Here is a 19,842-nt window from a genome sequence, read left to right on the forward strand (position 1 = left end):
GATCTTTCTATGGAAATATATATATATATTACCCTTAATAGCTGTGGTGTTTTTACATTGTGCGTACTGTTACTTACTTGACCAATACTATTATAACTATTGCGTATACTTATTTTTAGCTTACTATATGCTAGGCACCTAAGGTTTTCACTTGTATTACTATATTTGATTTTCACAATATGGTTTCTCCTATTTCTCACACAAGAGGAAACTGGGACACCAAGAAATGAAGTAATTTGTCCAATCTCTTAAATGTTGGACATTTTAGTGATTAACGATGCTTCGGTAATTTAAGCAATGTTACTGTGAATTATCTCTGTTCATGTTCTTAAGGAATGTCTTTAGGATAAATTCCAAAAAAGTACATGTCCTGGGTCTAAAGGTGTTCACGTTTTTAAAATCTTTGGTTACATACTTCCAAATATTTCTTTTAGGGAGAATATAGTAACTTACATTTAATTCAACAGTGTGATTGTATATTTCCCCACATTCCTGATTCTTAACATTCTTCGTGGCAAAAATGTATCCAAATGCTACTTCGATGCATTTTTACTTTTACAACTGGAACTTCAATCCTAATGGACTTTTGTAAGCAGATTTTGTATACCACTAATAATATTAATACTGTTGTCGACACTTTGGAAATACTTATTTGCATTCTACTTTTGGAAGTACTGTTTTTGGACATAGTTTACATAACTTCTATTCACGTGCAAGATGCTCTGTTCCAAGTGGGACGCAAAATCCAAGCTGCTCCTTAAAATTTCTACGTGACAAGTTTTTATTTGTTAAATAAACGTAAGTAAAATTACAAAATAAACATTTTAAGTGGTTAGAAATCACTAATCAATTTCTAGCTCCATTTTTCAGTTTTCTTTTTTTTGCTGTTCAATTTAGGGGGGATTTCTTGGGTTGTGAAACTTACTTTCCAACCAACACAACTGCTTAGTGACTGCACAGCTAGTCACTACTAACCAACGCCCAACTGGAAAAGCTTTCCAGATTCTGGAGCCCAGCATTCAGACTCTCCAGACGCCAGCATTACTCCAGCTGGCTCCCAGGGCGCGCGCCCTGACACTCCCCTCCTCCGGGATTCGAGCCAGTCGGTTCAGCTCACATGACTTCATCCAAGCAAGTTTCTCGTCACTTTAGACAGCAAATTACTCATAGCCTTTTTTTTTTTTTTACCTAGATAACTCCAAATGACGGATGTCCCATCCCCCTCCACAGGGGCTACAAATGTATGACAGCCAACGGGGGCGGGGGGGGGGGGGGGGGGCCGGCAAGAGAGATANGGGGGGGGGGGGGGGGGGGACGGGCAGAAGGGGTCCCACTCAACAACAAATGCGACCCTTTCTTTTAGTCCTCTGATTCACTCCTGGGATTCGTAGTGGGCTTCGGCGCGCCTTCAGGTCCCCGTCCTCCGGAGACTGCCGGCCAAGGCAAAAGCAGAAAACACAGTCATTACTGCTACTCTCCTGTGTGAATAATCCAATAAGGAGTATGGAGGAGAGGTTTTTTGGGTTGGGCCTGTTTTGGTGGGGCAGTTTCTGGGCAGATTCTGGTCAGGCAGCGCTGAGGTTGCCCAGATTCCCGACAGGCTCCACGCAGGGGGCCTTCTAGGCTCCTTAGCTGTGGCCGCTGCCGCTGCCGCGGTTGCTGTGGTTTGGTGGGGCGAGAACCTGTCTTGGACCCTGTCGAGTACTTATCTGTTGTTGTTTTTGCCCGAGGAGTCATCCTTCCTCCGTCACACCCTGACTCCCGTGGTGTCGGCGGGGAGTCCCTGCAGACACCTCGGCACGCCGTGGAGATGCCTCTCTTTGCCACCAATCCTTTCGATCAGGATGTTGGTGAGTGCTTCTGCCGCTCCCGGTGCACCCGCCCCCGAACTGCCAGTCCGCTTTGCCGGCTCTCTGCGTACCTTCTGGACTCGCGGGCCGGGGACGAGCTCTTTCCTTTCATTGAGGCTTCCAACCTTAAGAGTCCGGAGGAGGATGCACGCTTGGAGCATCCTCTTTGAAAGAAATGGAATTCAGACTGCGAAATGGGCTTTGAGCTGGAACCGTGGGTTTGGGAGGAACTGCCTAAAGGGTTGCTGTAGGGAGCGTCAGAGGAACAGCTGGTGTAGCACCTGGTGCTGGGACAGTGCTTCTGGAGGAGCAGAGCCCGGGGCTGACGAGCAGCTCGGCTAGGGTAGGATTGTAAGCCTTATGGTAAAGTGTTTCCCTAGGCAGATGTTAAGCATCTGGAACTGGGAGAATGTTTTAGGTTAGGTTCCTTAAAGGATTTTAAAATCTACTTTGTAACTCTAACGGGAGGAGAGAGCTTCTGTTTAAGGGTAGGCTCTTAAAAACGTTGGGAGAACTGAAAATGAAATACTTGGCAACCGCTGAAACCCATCCATTGGGCCACTGGGCTGCCTTAGAGTAGGTCTCTGTACTTTGAGAAGCGTGGACGAGGACCTTGAACCTGAAATGCTAATTTGTTTTGAATTTGAAATGCTTTTTTCGTTTTCTTTGAATCATTGGTAGTAGGTAGTGATCAGACTAATTCAACAGGTTAGATTTTTCTTTTTCTGGCTTGAGGGTGATAACTACCAGGACTTTGAGTTTCTGGGAAGAGAATTTAGGGTTCATTTGAATGCAGTTAAGGAACTACTTTGCGTCACAGGTGTGGAATGGAAAGCAAGCCAAATGCCATGTCCAAATTCCTTAAGGCAATATTTACTAACCACTGGAGTAAAGAAATATAAGGACAGCTTAATTTTTTGCTTGTATATTTTAATTGTGAATGGTAGCTGTCAGATTTTGCTTTCTTTTTTTAAAAAAGATTTTATTTATTTACTTCTAGACAGAGGGAAAGAGAGGGAGAAAGAGAGAGAAACATGAATGTATGGTTGCCTCCCAGACGCCCCCCACTGGGACCCTGCCGGAAACCCAGGCATGTGCCCTGACTGGGAATCGAACCAGCAGCCCTCTGGTTCGCAGGCCGGTGCTCAATCCACTGAGCCACACCAGCAAGGGATGATTTTACTTTTTTAATCTTTCCTCACAGCGTGTCACAGAAGCTTGCAGATTTGAATTACGACTAGAAAAGGATTCAATCTTATATCAGCCACTTTCTAGCTGAGTGAAATCAAGGACAAATTACTTAAGCTCTTTGAGTCCCAGTGGCCTCATCTTTAAAGAGCAAAAACACATTCTGTTTTTGATTAAATTAAATAATCTGTGTAGAGGGCCTACTACAGTGCCCTTATAGAGTAGTAAAATAATAGCTTTTTTGTTTGTTTTTTTAAATGAATGTCCTGAATACTCAAAATACATGGAAATTTAGAGATCACCAATAGTACTTGTAAATACTTAACTGGAAAACTGCATTTACTTTAATAAGCTCTTAGCATAAACTATTTACAAGGCAGCTACATAAGAAATAGAGTTACTAATAAGATATGGTTGCTGCTTTTAAGCGGTTTTGCAACTTATTACATTAATTCAGGGCAAATGTTTAAATTAAAACAATTTTTAAACATATACATGCTTTTATTTTATTTATTTATTTTTAGAAAGGGGAAGGGAGGGAGAAAGAGAGGGAGAGAAACATCAATGTGTGGCTGTCTCTCACATGCCCCTTACCTACCCAGCCTGCAACCACGGCCTGTGCCCCAACTGGGAATCAGACTGGATACCCTTTGGTTCACAGGCCAGCACTCAGTCCACTGAGCCACACCAGCCAGTGCCTAGAACAATTTTTTAATACTTGCTTCTATGGTCCCAGTACCTTAATCTAGTTTTTGTGTAATCTGGCTTCGAACTACCCAGTCACCTTTGTATTCTGCTGACTCTTTCAATTCATATTTCCATTGAGTTCAAATAAACTTCTCAGTACGTACAGCCCTTTCTCAGTATGTACAACATTGAGTTTCAAGCAGGCTCCTTCTTGCCTTTATATGTTTGCTTCTGTTATTTCTTCTACCTTTTTACATGTCCTCATGATTAAAGGCCAACTCAGAATCCAACTCATTATGCCTGAATCATTTCCTGATTACTATATAGCCTAGAGTTATTCAGTAGCAACACTCTTGACAGTATGGACCAGATAAATGTCTTTGTTGCCAGGGGTGGGGGTGGTCTGAGCTGTCCAATGGTAAGTATTTAGCAGCATCCCTGATATATACCCACTAGATGCCAATGGCATCCCCCCACCCCCAGATTTAAAAGGTTTCCAAAAAATTACTGAATGTCCTCTAGGCCTACAGAACAGTTTTCAGTTGAAAACCGTTGCTCTAGATCACCATAATCTCCACTCTTAAAAACTGGAACACCTTTTGTCATTAACAAATTATTTAGCACTAAAGGTAGTTATATCCTGTGTTACCCTCCTTAATTATAGTATTGGTTGTTACATAACAGATGCTTAATAAATATTTGTTGAATTGAGAATATGTCATTTGAGCCTGCTAGATAGTAAGTTTCTTGAGTGTAGGAACATTGTTTTGCTCCAGAAAAGCTTACTTTTTAAAGTTAGTCAGGTTTGGGTACTTGGATCAATTCTCTCTTCATGACCCATGTATGAAAATAGCATGAATGGTTATCTAAGACCTGTCAGAGACTCCCAGTAAATAATCTTTGGACAAAGTCCAGTAGACTACCATGTTAAATTTTTTACTAGGAGACCATGTAGAATATAGTATGTAGAATACATTTATCACTATTCCTTCTTTCTTTGTCCGTCAGTGAGTATTTCAGTGATATTAAAGAGCTCCCACTAAATCACCTAAATCACGTGATATAATTATTTGCCATTATTTACCATTTAACATTAGTATACATTTGTACTTTTTCAAAGTTGCTTTCCACTTTATTCGTAAACTGAAACGGTTAATCAGAAATTCATGAACCGATTTATGCAATTTATGTAATACAACATTTCAGATAAAGAAGCAAGGTACTGGCAGTAGTTTTTGGCCATTGAAGAAATGGCCAAACATGTGACTACAATGTGAGCTCCAGGAAGACGGGGGTTTTTTGTTTGGTTTGTTCAGTATATTACCAGCATGTAGTGTGTCTGACACTAATAAACTTTAAGTGAGCATTTATTGAATAAATGAATCTCATTTTGGATGTCACATTTCTTGCCAAATTTCAACTCTTGAATTATAAAGTAACTCATCCTGTGAAGCTTTTACTTCAGTGTCCCTAATGATGTCTATCTTGCCAAGTCCAGTGGTCAATTTCTCGTCTATTCCTTTGTTGATCTCTTAACAGTGCTCTTTGATGTACTTATTCACTTGTTTTCCAGGACACAGAACTTTTTTGATTTTCTGCTTTGCCCTTTTTTAGTCTTTTTTTGTCTCTCCTTTTTGTGCTTTCCAATTGTTGGACTGAGTCTGGAGCTTAGACTTAGAACTTCTTCAAAAAAATTTTTCCCTTAGAGTCTTAGGAGGCAGTTTAGTTTAGCTTTAAGAATTCATTTTTTTAAAATTAAATTTATTAGGGTGATATTTGGTTAATAGGATTATGTAGGTATCAAGTGTAAATTTTCTATGATACATGATCAGTATATTGCATTGTGTACCCATCACCCAAAGTCAAACCACCTGTCACCATATATTTGGCTCCGTTTACGCTTTACTACCTCTCATCCCCACCCTCTTTTCTTCTGGTAATCATATACTACTGTTGTCTGTGTCTATGAATTTCAGTTTTATATCTCTCATGTAAGTGAAATCATATGGTTCTTAGCTTTTTTCTGACTGACTTACTTAGCTTAGCATAATATTTTCAGAGTGGACCCATGTTGTAAATACCAGTATTTCATCTTTTCTTATGGCTGGGTAGTAGTCCATTGTGTATATGTACCAAATCTTCTTTATCCAGTCATCCAGCAAAGGACTCTTCTGTTGTTTCCACATCTTGGTCACTATGAATAGTGCTGCAGTGAACATACAGATACATATATCTCTGTGAATAAATGTTTTCAAGTTTTTCAGGTAGATACCCAGAAGAGGGATTGTGGGTCATATGGTAATTCTGTTCTTAATTTTTTGAGGTGCTTCCATATTGTTTTCAATAGCGGCTGTACCAGTTTGCATTCCCACCAGCAGTGTGAGAGTTCCTTTTCCTCCACAGCCTCCCCAACACTTGCTGTTTGTCTTGTTGATAATAGCTATTTTAACAGGTATGAGGTGGTATCTCATTGTAGTTTTAATTTGTATTTCCCTAATAGTGTGTTAAGTTGAATGTCTTTTCATGTATCTGTTGCCCATTTGTATGTCTTTTTGGGAGAAGTGTCTCTTCAGGTCCTCTGCTTATTTTTAAGGATGTAATAATAATTATATTATAATTACATTATTATATAATTTATATACTCAATTGTGTGATTTTAATAACATAATGATTATATCATTTTAATATAATGTTTATTTTAATAATATAATACTTATATTATTTGGGTTTTTTTGGTGTCGAGTTGTATGAGTTTTTTAATATATTTTGGTTATTAAACCCTTATTTGATAGCTGTTGTTTGCAAATATCATCCCCCATTCGGTTGGCTGCATTTTTTATATTGGTTGTAGTTTCTTTTGCTGTACAGAGGCTCTTGAGTTTGGTATAGACTCGTTCATTTATTTTTGCTTTACTTCCCTTGCCTTTGGGGTCAAGTTCATAAAAACTTTTCTGAGATTGAGGTTCATGAGTTTGATAACTGTGTCTTCTATGTAATTTATTGTTTCAGATGTTATATTTAGGTCTTTGATCTATTTTAAATTAATTTTTGTACATGCAGACAAACTGTAGTTTCATTCTTTTGCATGTGGCTTTCCAATTTTTCAAGCACCATTTACTTAAGAGGCTTTCTTTACTCCACTGTTTGCTTTTGGCTCCTTTGTCAAAAATTGTATGCCCATATACATTTGGGTTTATTTCTGGGCTCTCACTTTTGTTCCATTGATCTGTGTGTCTCTTCTGCAATACCATGCTGTTCTGATTATCATAGCTCTGTTGTATAATTTGAAGTCAAGGAGTATGGTACTTCTGGCTTCATTTGTTTTTCTTGGGGTTGCTTTGACTATTCCGGGTCTTTTGCGGTTCCACACCAATGTGATGATTTTTTTGTTCTATTTCTTTAAAAAATGACATTGGATTTTGGTAGGTATGACATTACATCTGTATATTGCTTTAGGTAATATGAGCATTTTAACTATGTTGATTCTTCCAATCCATGAACATAGAATATCTTTCCATTTTTATTGTCTTGTAGTTTTCAGTATATAGCTTCTTCACATCCTTTGTTAAGTTTGTTCTTGGGTATTTTACTCTTTTTGTTGCAACTGCAAAAAGAATTGTTTTTTTCTTTTTCTGAAATTTTATTTGTTAATATTTAGGAATGCAGTGGATTTTTGTACATAGATTTTGTATCCTGCAACTCTACTGTATTTGTTTATTGTTTCTAATAGTTTTTTGGTGGAATCTTTAGGGTTTTCTATACATAAAATTATGTCATCAGCAAAAAAAGTGACACTTCATTCCCATTTTGGATACATTTTATTTCTTTTCTCTTGTCTGATTGCTCTGGCTAGAACTTCCAAAGCTATGCTGAGTAAGAGTGGTGAAAGTGGACATTTTTGTGTTGTTTCTGATTTTAGGGGAAAAGCTTCAGTTTTTTCACCACTGACTATGATATTAGCTGAGGGTTTGTCATATATGGCCTGTATTATATTGTGAAACTTCTGTACCCATTTTATTGAGTGTTTTAATCATAAATGGATGTTGTATCTTATCCAGTGTATTTTCTGCATGCTTATAAATATATTTATATATTTGTATATATTTATAAAGATATGTTTGTATTTATAAATATAAATATATTTGCATTTATAAATATGTAAATTTTATGCATCTATTTATAAATATATATTTATAAGTAGATATACATATATACCTACTTATATTTATAAGTATATATGTTTAAAGATATACAAACATATATATAAATAGATGCAGAAAATTATACGATTTTTATTTCTTTTTTTGTTAATGTGGTGCATTACATTGATCAATTTGTGTATGTTGAACCTTCCTTGTGCTCTTGGAATGAAACCCACTTGATCCTGATGTATAATTTTAAAATGTATTTCTGTATTTGATTTGCTAGTATTTTGTTTAGAATTTTTGCATCAGTAGTCATCAAAGAAACTGGTTTGTAGTTTTCTTTTTTGTGTTAACCTTGCCAGGTTTTAGTATCAGGGTTTTGTTGGCCTCCTAAAATGTGTTAGAAAGTATTGCTTCTTCAGTATTTTGGAAGAGTTAGAGAAGGGTAGGTATCAGTTGTTTGCTAAAATTCACAGGTGAAGCTATCTAGTCCTGGGCTTTTATTTTTGGGATATTTTTGATAGTTTCCTTGCTGTTGATTGGCCTGATTAGATTTTCTAATTCTTCATGATTTGGTCTAGGAATATATATTCCATGATATATTTCTAGGAACTTATCCATTTCTTCTAGGTTACTGAATTCAGATTCTGGAGCTACACTGCCTGAATTCATTCCCCAGGTTTCCTACTTACTGGCAGTATGACTTTGGTCTAGTTGCTTAGATACTCGGTGCCTCAGTTTTCTTACCTTTAATACGGAATATAGAGATGGTAATAGTTCTTAGTTTCTTTCCCCAAACCTGTGCATCCTTCATCATTATCTATTTCTGCGGATGGTATTTGTGATATTTGTGAGTGACAATAGAAATGTCACTCATCTCTATTGTCTAGAAATCATCACTGATTCTTCTTTTTCGTTCATTTTCCACATCCATTCTATCAGGAAGATCTTTTGGCTCTACTTAAAAAATACAGGAGTTCTAGCCAAGATGGATATTTAGGTAGAAACCCTTCACTTCCGTGTACAACCAATTTAAAATCGATAAACAACCAAAAGTACCAGAAAATCAAACTGCATGGAACTCCCACAACCAAGGAATTAAAGAAACAGTCAGCCAGGCCAACCAGACCTGTAAGGCAGCAGATGGTGAGGCGGTGGACTGCACAGACAGGCCTGACTTAAGGGGAAACTGAGACTCAGAGCTGACTGTGGACTACAGCGGTTGCTGCGGTGGCAGTAACTCCCAGTCTCATACAAGTTTGTTGGAAAGTGGGATGGAGACAGGCAGGTGAGACACACTGTTCTCTCTCTGGCCCCTCCCCAACAGGCAGTGCTGCAGCACAGCAAGGAGAGTTGCCTTTCATTGAATAGCTAAGGTCCCCCCCTTACAACTTAACAGGTGCACCCAGGCGGAGAAATATGGCCCAAATGGAAAAACAGAACGTAACTCCAGAAAGAGAGCAGTGAGGAGATGGCCAGCCTGTCTGATGGAGATTTTAAAGCCCTGTTAATTGAAGTGTTCACAGAACTGATTGAGCTTGGTCGAAAAATGAAAGAACAAATGAACGATACCCAAAATGAAATAAAGCAAAATATTCAGGTAACCAGCAGTGACAGGAAGGAAACCAGGACTCAAAGCAGCAACTTGGAACAAAAGGAAGAAATAAACATCCAACAGGAACAAAATGAAGAAACAAGAATTCAAAAAAATGAAGAGAGATTTAGAAACCTCTGGGACAACTTGAAACATTCCAATATCCGAATTATAGGGGTGCCAGAAGGAGAACAACAACAGCAAGAAATTGAAAACTTTTTTTAACAAATAATGAAGGAAAACCTCCCCAATCTGGTGAAGGAAAATAAGTGTCCAGGAAGTCCAGGAAGCCCAGAGAGTCCCAAAGAAATTGGACCCAGAGAGGAACACACCAAGGCACATCATCATTAAATTACCCAAGTCTAGAAATAAAGAATCTTAAAAGCAGCAAGTGGGAAGGAAAGAGTTACCTACAAAGGAGTGCCCATCAGGCTATTAGCTGATTTCTCAAAAGAAACCTTAAAGGCAAGAAGGGGCTGGAAAGAAGTATTGGAAGTCCTGAAAGACAAGGACCTACATCTAAGATTACTCTATCCAGCAAAGCTTTCATTTAGAATGGAAGGGCAGATAAAGTGCTTCCTAGATAAGGTCAGGTTAAAGGAGTTCACCATCACCAAGTCCTTATTATATGAAATGTTAAAGGGACTTATCTAAGAAAAGGAAGATCAAAACTATGAACAGTAAAATGACAATAAACAACTATCAACAGCTGAACCTAAAAAAATAATGAAAACAAATACTAAGGAAACAACTAGAACAGAAAAAGAATAAAAAATGGACATCACATGGAGGGTTTTCAGTGGGGAGGGGGAAGGGAGGAATGTGATAGAAAGGTAGAGGGAAGAAGAAGCATAGTTGGTAGGCATAAAATAGTTGGGGAGAGGTCAAAATGGTATAGGAAACAGAGAACTCAAAGAACTTATATGTACAACCCATGGACATGTACTAAGGGGGTAATGCTGGAGGGTTCGGGAGTACAGGGTGAAGGTGGATTAAGGGGGGAAAATTGGAAGAACTGTAATAGCGTAATCAATAAAATATACTTAAAATGCATATACAATGTTATCACTTCTAACCTTACCACTATTATCTTACTCTGGTCCTCATTAACTCTTAGACTATGGCAAAAACCTTTTATTAGGCTTCTTTGCTACCACTCTTGCCGCCTGTAATCAGTTCTCATCTACAAAGGTCAGTGATCTTTGAAAAATGTCAGATAATGTCACCTGCTCAGCACCCTCCAGTACCTTCCTATTCCACTTACAGGGAAATGCAAATTCCTTATTGTGGTACATACTCTGGTCCCTTCTTGGGTCTCTGATGTAATTATGATCCCTGGTTACTCTCATTCTAAGCTTTTTGAATCTAAAGACTCCAAGATCATTCCTGCCTATATTATACTATTTTCTTTGCCAGTGATATTCTTTCCTTAAGCATTTGAAAGTCTTCCTATCATATCATTCAAGACTGTTCAAATCAGTGTTTAAGAGAGACTTTCCCCAATCAACTTCTGTAAAAATAAAAAATTCAGCCCTGGCTGGTGTAGCTCAATGGATTGAGCGTGGACCTGTGAACCAAACAACCGTGGTTCGACTCCCAGTCAGGGCACATGCCTGGGTTGCAGGCCAGTTCCCAGCAGGGGACGCATAAGAGGCAACTATACACTGATATTTCTCTCCCTCTCTTCCCTTCCCCGCTAAAGATAAGTAAGTAAAATCTTTTAAAAAATAAATAAAAATAAAAAATTCATCTTTACCCACTCACTCTTTCCTTGTTTTTATTTTTCTTTGTACTATTCACAGAAATACTACATTGATTGATTGACTGATTGATTGATTGATTGTGTAGACTGTAAACTCCATTAAGTATAAGAACTTTTTATTTCTATCCTCCCTAGCACTGTAGGGACAGTGCCTGGTATGTAGTAAGCACTCAGTATTTATCAAAGATGAATTATTGATACTTTTCTAGCTCTCCAGCCTTGTATTTCTATTTGGTATTCTGTTGCTAACTTAAAAAAATCAATCTATCAGAAAACTGAACTTACCTTTCCCAGCTTGGAACTTCCTTCATTATTTGGTAATTTTACAATGTTCTAGTTATTTGACTTGAAGCCTGAGAGGCTTTTTGAATCATCTTCCTCCCCTGTTAAAGCATCAAGTTTTGTTTTTATAATAGTAAATTTGCATTCCTAGTCATATTATTTTGGGCCAGTTTGTATTCTAAAAAGTTGGGCATGTTTTTCTTTTGCCTATTCAGTATCATAAAGCACAGCCAGATTAATCTTCATAAATGGTAATGTCCCATTATTCTCCTGGAGTATGGTGTGATGGAAGTTAGTTACCTTGGGATTTGGGTATAAATTGCAGCTGCAGCAATTGTTCTTCACAAGTGGGCAAAGTATGGAGGTGGGCAAGTATAGAACCCCTCTGAGTTTACTCTCTACCTTTCTCCATTACCCTTTTTAAAAAATATATTTTATTGATTATGCTATTAAATTTGTCCCATATTTTTCTCCCCTTTATTCCCCTCTGCCCTGTATCCACCCCTTCCACCATCATTCCCCCACCTTAGTTCATGTCCATGGGTAATACATATAATTTATTTGGCTTCTCCATTTCCCACACTATTCTTGACCTTCCCAACTATTTTGTGCCTAACATTTATGCTCCTATTCCCTGTACCTTTTCCCTCATTGTCCCCCTGCACCTTCCCCACTAATAACCCTCTATCTGATCTGTTTCTGTGAATCTGTTCCTATTCTAGTTGTTTGCTTAGTTCATTTTTGTTTTTGTTTTTTTAGGTTCTTTTTGTTTTTGTGGTTTTTTAGGCTCAGTTGTTGATAGTTGTGAGTTTGTTGTTATTTTACTGTTCATAGTTTTTTATCTTCTTTTTCTTAGATAAGTCCCTTTAACATTTCATACAAGGGCTTGGTGATGATGAACTCCTTTAACTTGACCTTATCTGGGAAGCACTTTATCTGCCCTTGCATTCTAAATGAAAACTTTGTTAGATGGAGTATTCTCCAATACTCTTTCCAGCCCCTTCTTGCCTGGAAGGTTTCTTTTGAGAAATCAGCTGATAATCTTATGGGGACTCCTTTTCCTTGCTGCTTTTAGGATTCTCTCCTTATCTTCAGTCTTGGGTAACGTAATTATGATGTGTCTTGGTGTGTGCTTCCTTGGGTCCAACTTCTTTGAGATTCTCTGAGCTTCCTCGACTTCCTAGAAGTCTATTTCCTTTGTCAGATTAGGGAAGTTCTCCTTCATTATGTTGTCAAGTAAGTTTTCAGTTTCTTGTTCTTCCTCTTCCTCTTTCTCCTCCTATGATTCGGATGTTATAAGGTTTAAAATTGTCATGGAGGCTCTCCATTTTTTTTTTTTGAATTCTTGTTTCTTCATTCTATTATGGTTAAGTGTTTATTTCTTCCTTCTGCTCAGAACTATTGATTTGAGTCCTGGTTTCCATTCCTTCACTGTTGGTTCCCTGTACATTTTCCTTTATTTCACTTTTCATAGCCTTCACTTTTTCTCTGTTGTGTGACTATACCCATCATTTCTGTGAGGATCCAGATTACCAGTGTTTTGAACTCTGCATCTAATAGGTTGGCTATCTCTTCATTGCTTAGTTGTATTTTTTCCTGGAGCTTTGATCTGTTCTTTCATTTGGGCCAAAAATTTTTTTCTTGGTGCATCGTTTACATAGGGGCAGACCCCTAGGTATTCAACAGGGTGGAGCAACCCGTATCACTGCTTTGTGGCTCTGTATGTGGGGGAGGGGTCCACGAGGGAAAAAATGCTACTTAGCTTTCAGTGGGCTCTCAGTCACTTCCTCCGATACCCACAAGCAAATTGGGCCCTTCTGATGCTGATTCCTGGGTGGGTGGGTTTGCATATGTTCTAGGACCCTGTGGCTCTCTCCAGTGAACTCTCCTGTGAGGCTGGGAGTTTCTCCTGCCGCCTCAATCCCCACAGGTTTTTTCAGTCAGAGATTTTGAGTCTTTATTTCCCTAAGCTGGAACTCTGGGTTGTGCGGTCTGTCTGATTCCCCAGTTGTTCCTTCCAGTTTATCCACAGGCAAGCATGGGACCTCCAGTCCTCCAGCCCCCGCCTTGCCCTGAGCCCTCATTTGCCTGGCTGCCAGTCTCCGTCCCTCCTACTGGTCTGGATGAATGTTTCTTCTTTAACTCCTTGGTTGTCAGACTTCCATACAGTTCCATTTTCTCACACTTCTAGTTATTTTTTTTATTTTAAATTTGTTGTTGTCTTTTGGTTGTACAAGTAGGCAAAGTGTATCTACCTACGCCTCCATCTTGCCAGGAAGTCCCTCCATTGCCCGTTTTTGATGAGCATCTCTAAGTTAATTGAATGATGATCTTTTTCCTATAGCCTAAACATGGTGGGCAATGATCCTGTCAGCATTTCTCACCTCCCTAAATCTTTGACAGTCATAAATTTTAAAAGATCAAAAGAAGCTGCTTATCAGAAAAAGTTTCCCAATCCATTGAGGTTACTGACATTTAAATGAGGGTGTGTGTGTCATTTTCTGGGTAGTGCTAGGCAAATTTATCAATCTCTTTTGTTCATTATTTGTATAAGGATAATATGAGGATAAAATTAGATCATTAAGAAGCTTTTAATTTTTTAGAAGCAATTTTTTAAATTTTTGTTTTCACTTTTCCTTTTCCTACAATCCCTGTTTTTGTCTTAGAAAGTAAATACTTTTGATTTCATTTGCTATTCACAAAAACATGTTGAACTCCTGCTAGCAATAGTTTATATTCTTCTGATTTAAAAAATACTTGTTTTATAACTGAGAATTTCACAACTGTGTTTGTTGGTTTTAGGGCATCATCAGTAAGTGATTTGAACAGTTTTAGAGTTCTGAATAGGTTGCACTTCTGATACTGACCCTGTTTATGCATAGGAAAATAACCAAGGTTGGTTCATGAGTGTTCAGCCTAGTATCTGCTCATCACTGTACTAGACACTCCTGGATGCAACTTAATTCAGGGATTATAAGATCATACTTAGTTATAATATAGGCAGTTTATATTTGATCAGACACAAGCCTGCCATTTCTAGTTAACTATTAACATTTGAATGTTAAATTTTAATAAGCATAGCTATTATTCTTTAAATAAGGTGATAGGTTTTAAGATTTAAATGTGTTCTTTAAAAACAAAAGCACTCTGCTTTTAAAAAAGTCTGCTTGGCTGCCAGTCACTAGGATGATGAATTAATTATTTAAAGGCACTACTAGATCAAAGTAATAACTTGCTTTCCTTTTCTAAGAAGTACATGTTGGATTGGAAGGTATTGTTTAGGTTGACTCAGTCTATGTTGTTGGGCTTCAGAGGGGTTGAGGGTCAAAGGGGTAAGGATATGAGATTCCTCTATTAAACAGTTCCACTTGAAGTTGCTTTACATATTATTTTAAGATAAGATGTCCCATTAATAGAGAGTGCTAAATAATAAAGAATGGTCTTTGAATGTCTTTGCTCCTTGTTTCCTGGGAGGGAGCCTCTAAATCCCTGGAATTTCCTGAGGGATAGGAGCGTCTTTCTTGTTCACTGTGGGTTCGTGATAGTATGCCTTGGTTTAGGGATACTCAGAGTAGGGGCTGGCCACTCCAGAAGGAATGGTCTTGTGATTACATAGTTAGGGCTTTTGAGTCACATATCAGCCCCACTAGGTAGCAGGAAGGGGACTGGAGGTAGAATTTCAGAAAATGGTTAATCCTACCTTTAATAAGCAAACTCTAATAAAAACAATGAAAACCGAAGCTCAGTTGAGCTTCCTGGTTGGTGATTTTAGTGGCAAAATGAATCTAGTGTTTGGACTTCAGTTCAGCAACCTTGGCACATCTGGTTTCCCACTTTTCTCGCCTGCAGCTGAAACACAGCTGAGTCCTAAATGCCATCCCTAGTTGGAATAAAACTCTATCTCTGTGGTCAGCAGACCCCAGGCTTTATTCTTAAGGTTATTTGATATGGGCCAGAACCTCGCTGTTCTGATGCCTAAGGGAGTGCTTATGCAAAGGCTTGAATGAGAGTCATGTGAGGCTCTTCTCTGGCCTCCTTAGTCCTTCTCTAAGGGCAGTGGCGGAGGGGAGAGGGTCTACTCTTATTGAACAGCAAGTGAGGTCCTGCTGCCAACTGCCACCCTCTAGGCAAAATTTGGAGGTAGAGGTTTGTTAAAAAAGAAAAGGAGTATTTATTCAAAAGCTACACAGTTTTGGAGTAACGGCTTTCCACATGCATTAGTCACTTATGCCTGTCAACTAAGGCTGAAATCTTTAGCCAGTGAGGTAAGGGTAGAATCTTTAACACTGGAGTTTCCCTATCATTCCCCTTGCTAGTTTTTAATTACCTTATTTATGTAAGATTAGTTTACAAACTAAAACAACATATGCAAAAGCTACAGAATTTTGGAAGAATGGCAGGCTTCTGCCTCAGAGCTCATCCCCTTTGGAACACCCAAAGGAAAATAACCCTGCCACGCTCTGCCAGGCCGGAGCAGTCCTAGGCTGTGCCCAGAGTTCCTTCTCCCATTTAAAATACTGTCCTGAGTGAAATAAGCCAATCAGAGAAAGACAAATACCATATGCTTTCATTCATGTGGAATCCAGTGAACACACTGAACTAACAAGGAAAATGGGGACAGACTCGCAGATGGAGAGCAGGTTGACAGCTAGTGGAAGGGAAGTGAGAGGGTGGAGGGATTGAGGGAAGAGGAAAAAGAACTCATGGGCATGGACAACAGTGTGGTGATTACTTAGGGGGAGGGGAGTATGGGGTTCTAAATGGTAATGGAAAAAATACAATAAAGATTAAATAAAAAATAAAATAGTTGATAGACTTGAGTATAGAAACACATTTTCTGAGTCCTTTTGGAACAGGATTTTTCATTGGCCCTTTGCTCCTCTATTTTGATTTTTTTATATTACTAGGGTGAAGTATAAGAAATACAGTAAAACAGCCCTGGCTGGTGTAGCTCAGTGGATTGAGCACGGGCCTGCAAACCACACGATTGCAGTTCGATTCCCAGTCAGGGCACGTGCCTGGGTTGCAGGCCCTTCCCGGTTCCCGCTTTATTTTCAGCTCTGCCTTTTACCCAAGCATTACTCCTGTGGATATAGCATTATCTGGATAACCATACTGTATAAGCCTTAATCTCCATCTCTAAAGTGGAACTCCTGTCGCTTTTATCTTTAAACCTACTTTCCCTCCTTTGTACCCTACTTTCCCGCTTTAGAAACATCAATGTGTGGTTGCCTCTCACATGGCACCCACTAGGGACCTGGCCTGCAACCCAGGCCTATGCCCTGACTGGGAGTCGAACCAGCGATACTTTGGTTTGCAGCCCGCACTCAGTCCACTGAGCTACACCAGCCAGGGCTGTATATGATATATTTAATAAAGAATAACCAATGGCTTATTTTTTTATACTAAGTAACAAGCAACTGAAATGTAAATGGGAGAGGTAATAATTGGGATAGGTAATAAAGGGGTCCCTCTTTCCTTTTGAGGGTGGACTTGAACATTTTTTAAATCAGACTGCGGGCAATTTTTGTAATTTGTTGTTTTGGTTATACTGCAAATTTGATGATTTGAATCTGATTATTTACCTCTTACCGATTTTTAAAAAGTAATATTTTTGCAATTTCTTTTTATAATGTACAGAGAAAGCAACCAGTGAGATGAATACTGCTGAAGATTGGGGCCTCATTTTGGATATTTGTGATAAAGTCGGTCAGTCCCGCACTGGGTAAGTGTTGCAGAGTTTCAAAGGTTTTTTATTCATTTTTCCTTTTTATTAATATGAGTAAAACAAGAGTCAGAAGGTAGAACATACTACAGTTATAACATTTATTTTTATGTTTTATTTTAGCCTCACCTAAGAGCATTTTTTTTTTTCATTGCTTTTAGAGAAAGAGTTGTGGGGGAGAAACATCAATGTGAGACCAACATTGATTGGTTGCCTTCCCTACACGCCTGGACTGGGGATCTTTTGCATCCTGACTGGGAATCGAACACACAACCTTTGGGTTACAGGACGATGCTCTAACCAACTGAGCCACACCAGCCAGGGACAATTTTAATTTATTTTAAAAGATAATGTTTTTCCTAGAAAATTTTGAAGAATCCTATTTAGGTTAGTTCTTATAACCACTTAGGGTAGCATGACTAATAAAAATGTCACTACTTTAATCTCTTTCCTCCTGAAATCTAGCCTTTTCCTCTTACTAAAGCCATGGGGGATTTCTCAGTTACAAAGTGTGGTAGTCATTTCTGAGTTTTTCTTTGTCACATCTTCAGCAGTCTACCCAACTGATCGTAATTACTGAAAGAGGCACTTGAGGGAAGTAGAATGTTAAAGTTTTTGGCATATGGGCTTTTGGGAAATACAGATCTTTCTAAACAGCTCAGTGAATCAGTTGTTTGGTAGAGAGATTAAAGATTTCCTTAATTCCTGGGCTAGTAATGTCCAGCTGTTAGCAGCCTTCTTTATGCCGTTATGTCCCACACATGTTGTCTTATTCATGTACTTTCATGTGGAAAATGCTGGGGAGCACTGCTGCATTGTACTTGATTCTTCTGGTGGTGATCTTAGCCTCTGATATACTTTCCTTGGCTGTTCTTTGTTCCCTTCTAAATACAGATAGTTTCTTAAACTTTTCTTCATCCATTTTTCCCCTAATACTTTTTTCTTTTTGTATATCTTTTCTTTTGAAATCTGAGAACTTCCAGTATCTTTATGTGGGTAACATATGTATTTTCAGCTCTGCCTTTTACCCAAGCATTACTCCTGTGGATATAGCAATATCTGGATAACCGTACTGTATAAACCTTAAGCTCCATCTCTAAAGTGGAACTCCTGTCTCTTTTATCTTTAAACCTACTTTCCCTCCTTTGTACCCTGTTTCTGTTAATGAAAAGATTATTCTTTCATTTGCATTTAAAACCTCAGTCACTGCTACATTTATTTTGTTAACCAAATTCTGTCAATCTGCTTCCATAATACCATTTAGAATGTTGACGCTATAAAGTGTCTTAAGTTATTGAACATGGCCAAACCAGGTTGGAGCAGTTTGTCTTTGGGTCTTCTCTACCCTTTCACGTTAGCTGTTTTTGCCCCTAATGTTCTCCTCTGTTAGGGTCCCAAAAATGTAGCCTCCAAATGTGGCCTTATCCGTCCCCTTTGTTGTCTTTATATTGTAATACACCAAGTCTTGTTATTTTGATCCTGTTAGTTCCTTAATATAATCAGAATTTGGATAGCTACTGTGTACTACATATCTATTCCTTTTTCTGTATTTCTGTGGTCCCCAACCTTTTCACTTGAAACATTGTTTACCATGCATGGATTTGTGAATTGACCTTCTGTCATTTCTTTCTATTTCATTCCTTATATCCAGTTGCCATTTAAAAACTGTGACCATGTTACTCTCCTTCCTTCTGTATTGAATTGTCTAACTTCCTTAGGCCTCAGAATCATTTCTTTTCCATTTATTTCTCATTCTTTTCAGCTCAAGCATTTGAGTTGTCGGTGCTTTTCTACCTTAATTTAGTGCTGCTGGTCATTCTGCTCATCAGTACAGAGTATTTTCTTCTGTAATTTCCTATCTGCCTCATTTCCTTTCAGTCCCAATGTAGGTATTATTGCTTCCAAAAAGCCTTTCCTTATACCCTTTACTGAAAATCGTACAGTCCTCTGAATTCTTAAAACGTTATACCCAAACTATTCTTACTTGTTTTGTCTTTTATAATAGTAACTTATATTTATTTGGTAGATTTGGAGTTGTAGAGTAAAAGGTCCATGAAATTTTGTTGTATAGAGGAAGTAAGCCAGTAGCTTAGTGGTTGAGAGGACAGACTCTGGAGTGAGACCGCCTGGGTTCAAATCCTAGCTGTTACCCCCTAACTGCTTACATTGGTTGAGTAACTTGCCTCTCCAGTTTGCTACGTCATGAAAATAGTATCTTCTTCATAAGGGGCCTGGTTTGAGTAGTACCTGGCACATGGTTAAATGGGTACACCTCTGCCTCTTTCTGATTAAAGTCATATTTTGTGACAGTTTGTTGAGGAGTGAGTATAGACCTAGCTTCATCCCTGTGTATTTGAGAGATAAAACTTTTATCTAACATTTCAGTTGCAAAGTTCCCCTTCTCTTCTTTTAATCTTTATTTTGGTGTTCTTTATTTTGCAGCTGACTTTTCTGACAATTTGGTTATTTAATTGACATAAAAAAGGCAAAACTGCCTTTTATTACTAGAAATAGTCCATATTTTCCTAGTTAAAAATAAATTTGTAATTCATCTGAAAATCTGTATGATGTATAGTGATGATGAAGAGATTAATTTGTTTTTCTTCATG

At 38.3% G+C, this 19,842-nt stretch overlaps 1 protein-coding gene across 2 annotated transcripts in view; it reads left to right on the forward strand.

The window, feature by feature from the left end:
* The first annotated feature begins 1,600 nt into the window (after window positions 1–1,600).
* Window positions 1,601–19,842, forward strand: part of STAM (signal transducing adaptor molecule) — a 58,514-nt gene continuing 40,272 nt past the window's right edge. The window contains exons 1-2 of one of the 2 annotated variants that reach the window (XM_037060782.1): window positions 1,601–1,850; window positions 17,149–17,233. In XM_037060782.1, coding sequence (XP_036916677.1) covers window positions 1,811–1,850; window positions 17,149–17,233 — 125 coding nt within the window. In that variant the 5' untranslated portion in view covers window positions 1,601–1,810. The remainder of the gene's footprint in view (window positions 1,851–17,148; window positions 17,234–19,842) is intronic. The other variant, XM_037060783.1, reaches the window with a different exon arrangement.

This window comes from Sturnira hondurensis, unplaced genomic scaffold (genome assembly GCF_014824575.4).
Source record: "Sturnira hondurensis isolate 20B ecotype Veracruz unplaced genomic scaffold, ASM1482457v3 Scaffold0012488, whole genome shotgun sequence".
NCBI classification, from domain to species: Eukaryota; Metazoa; Chordata; class Mammalia; order Chiroptera; family Phyllostomidae; genus Sturnira; species Sturnira hondurensis.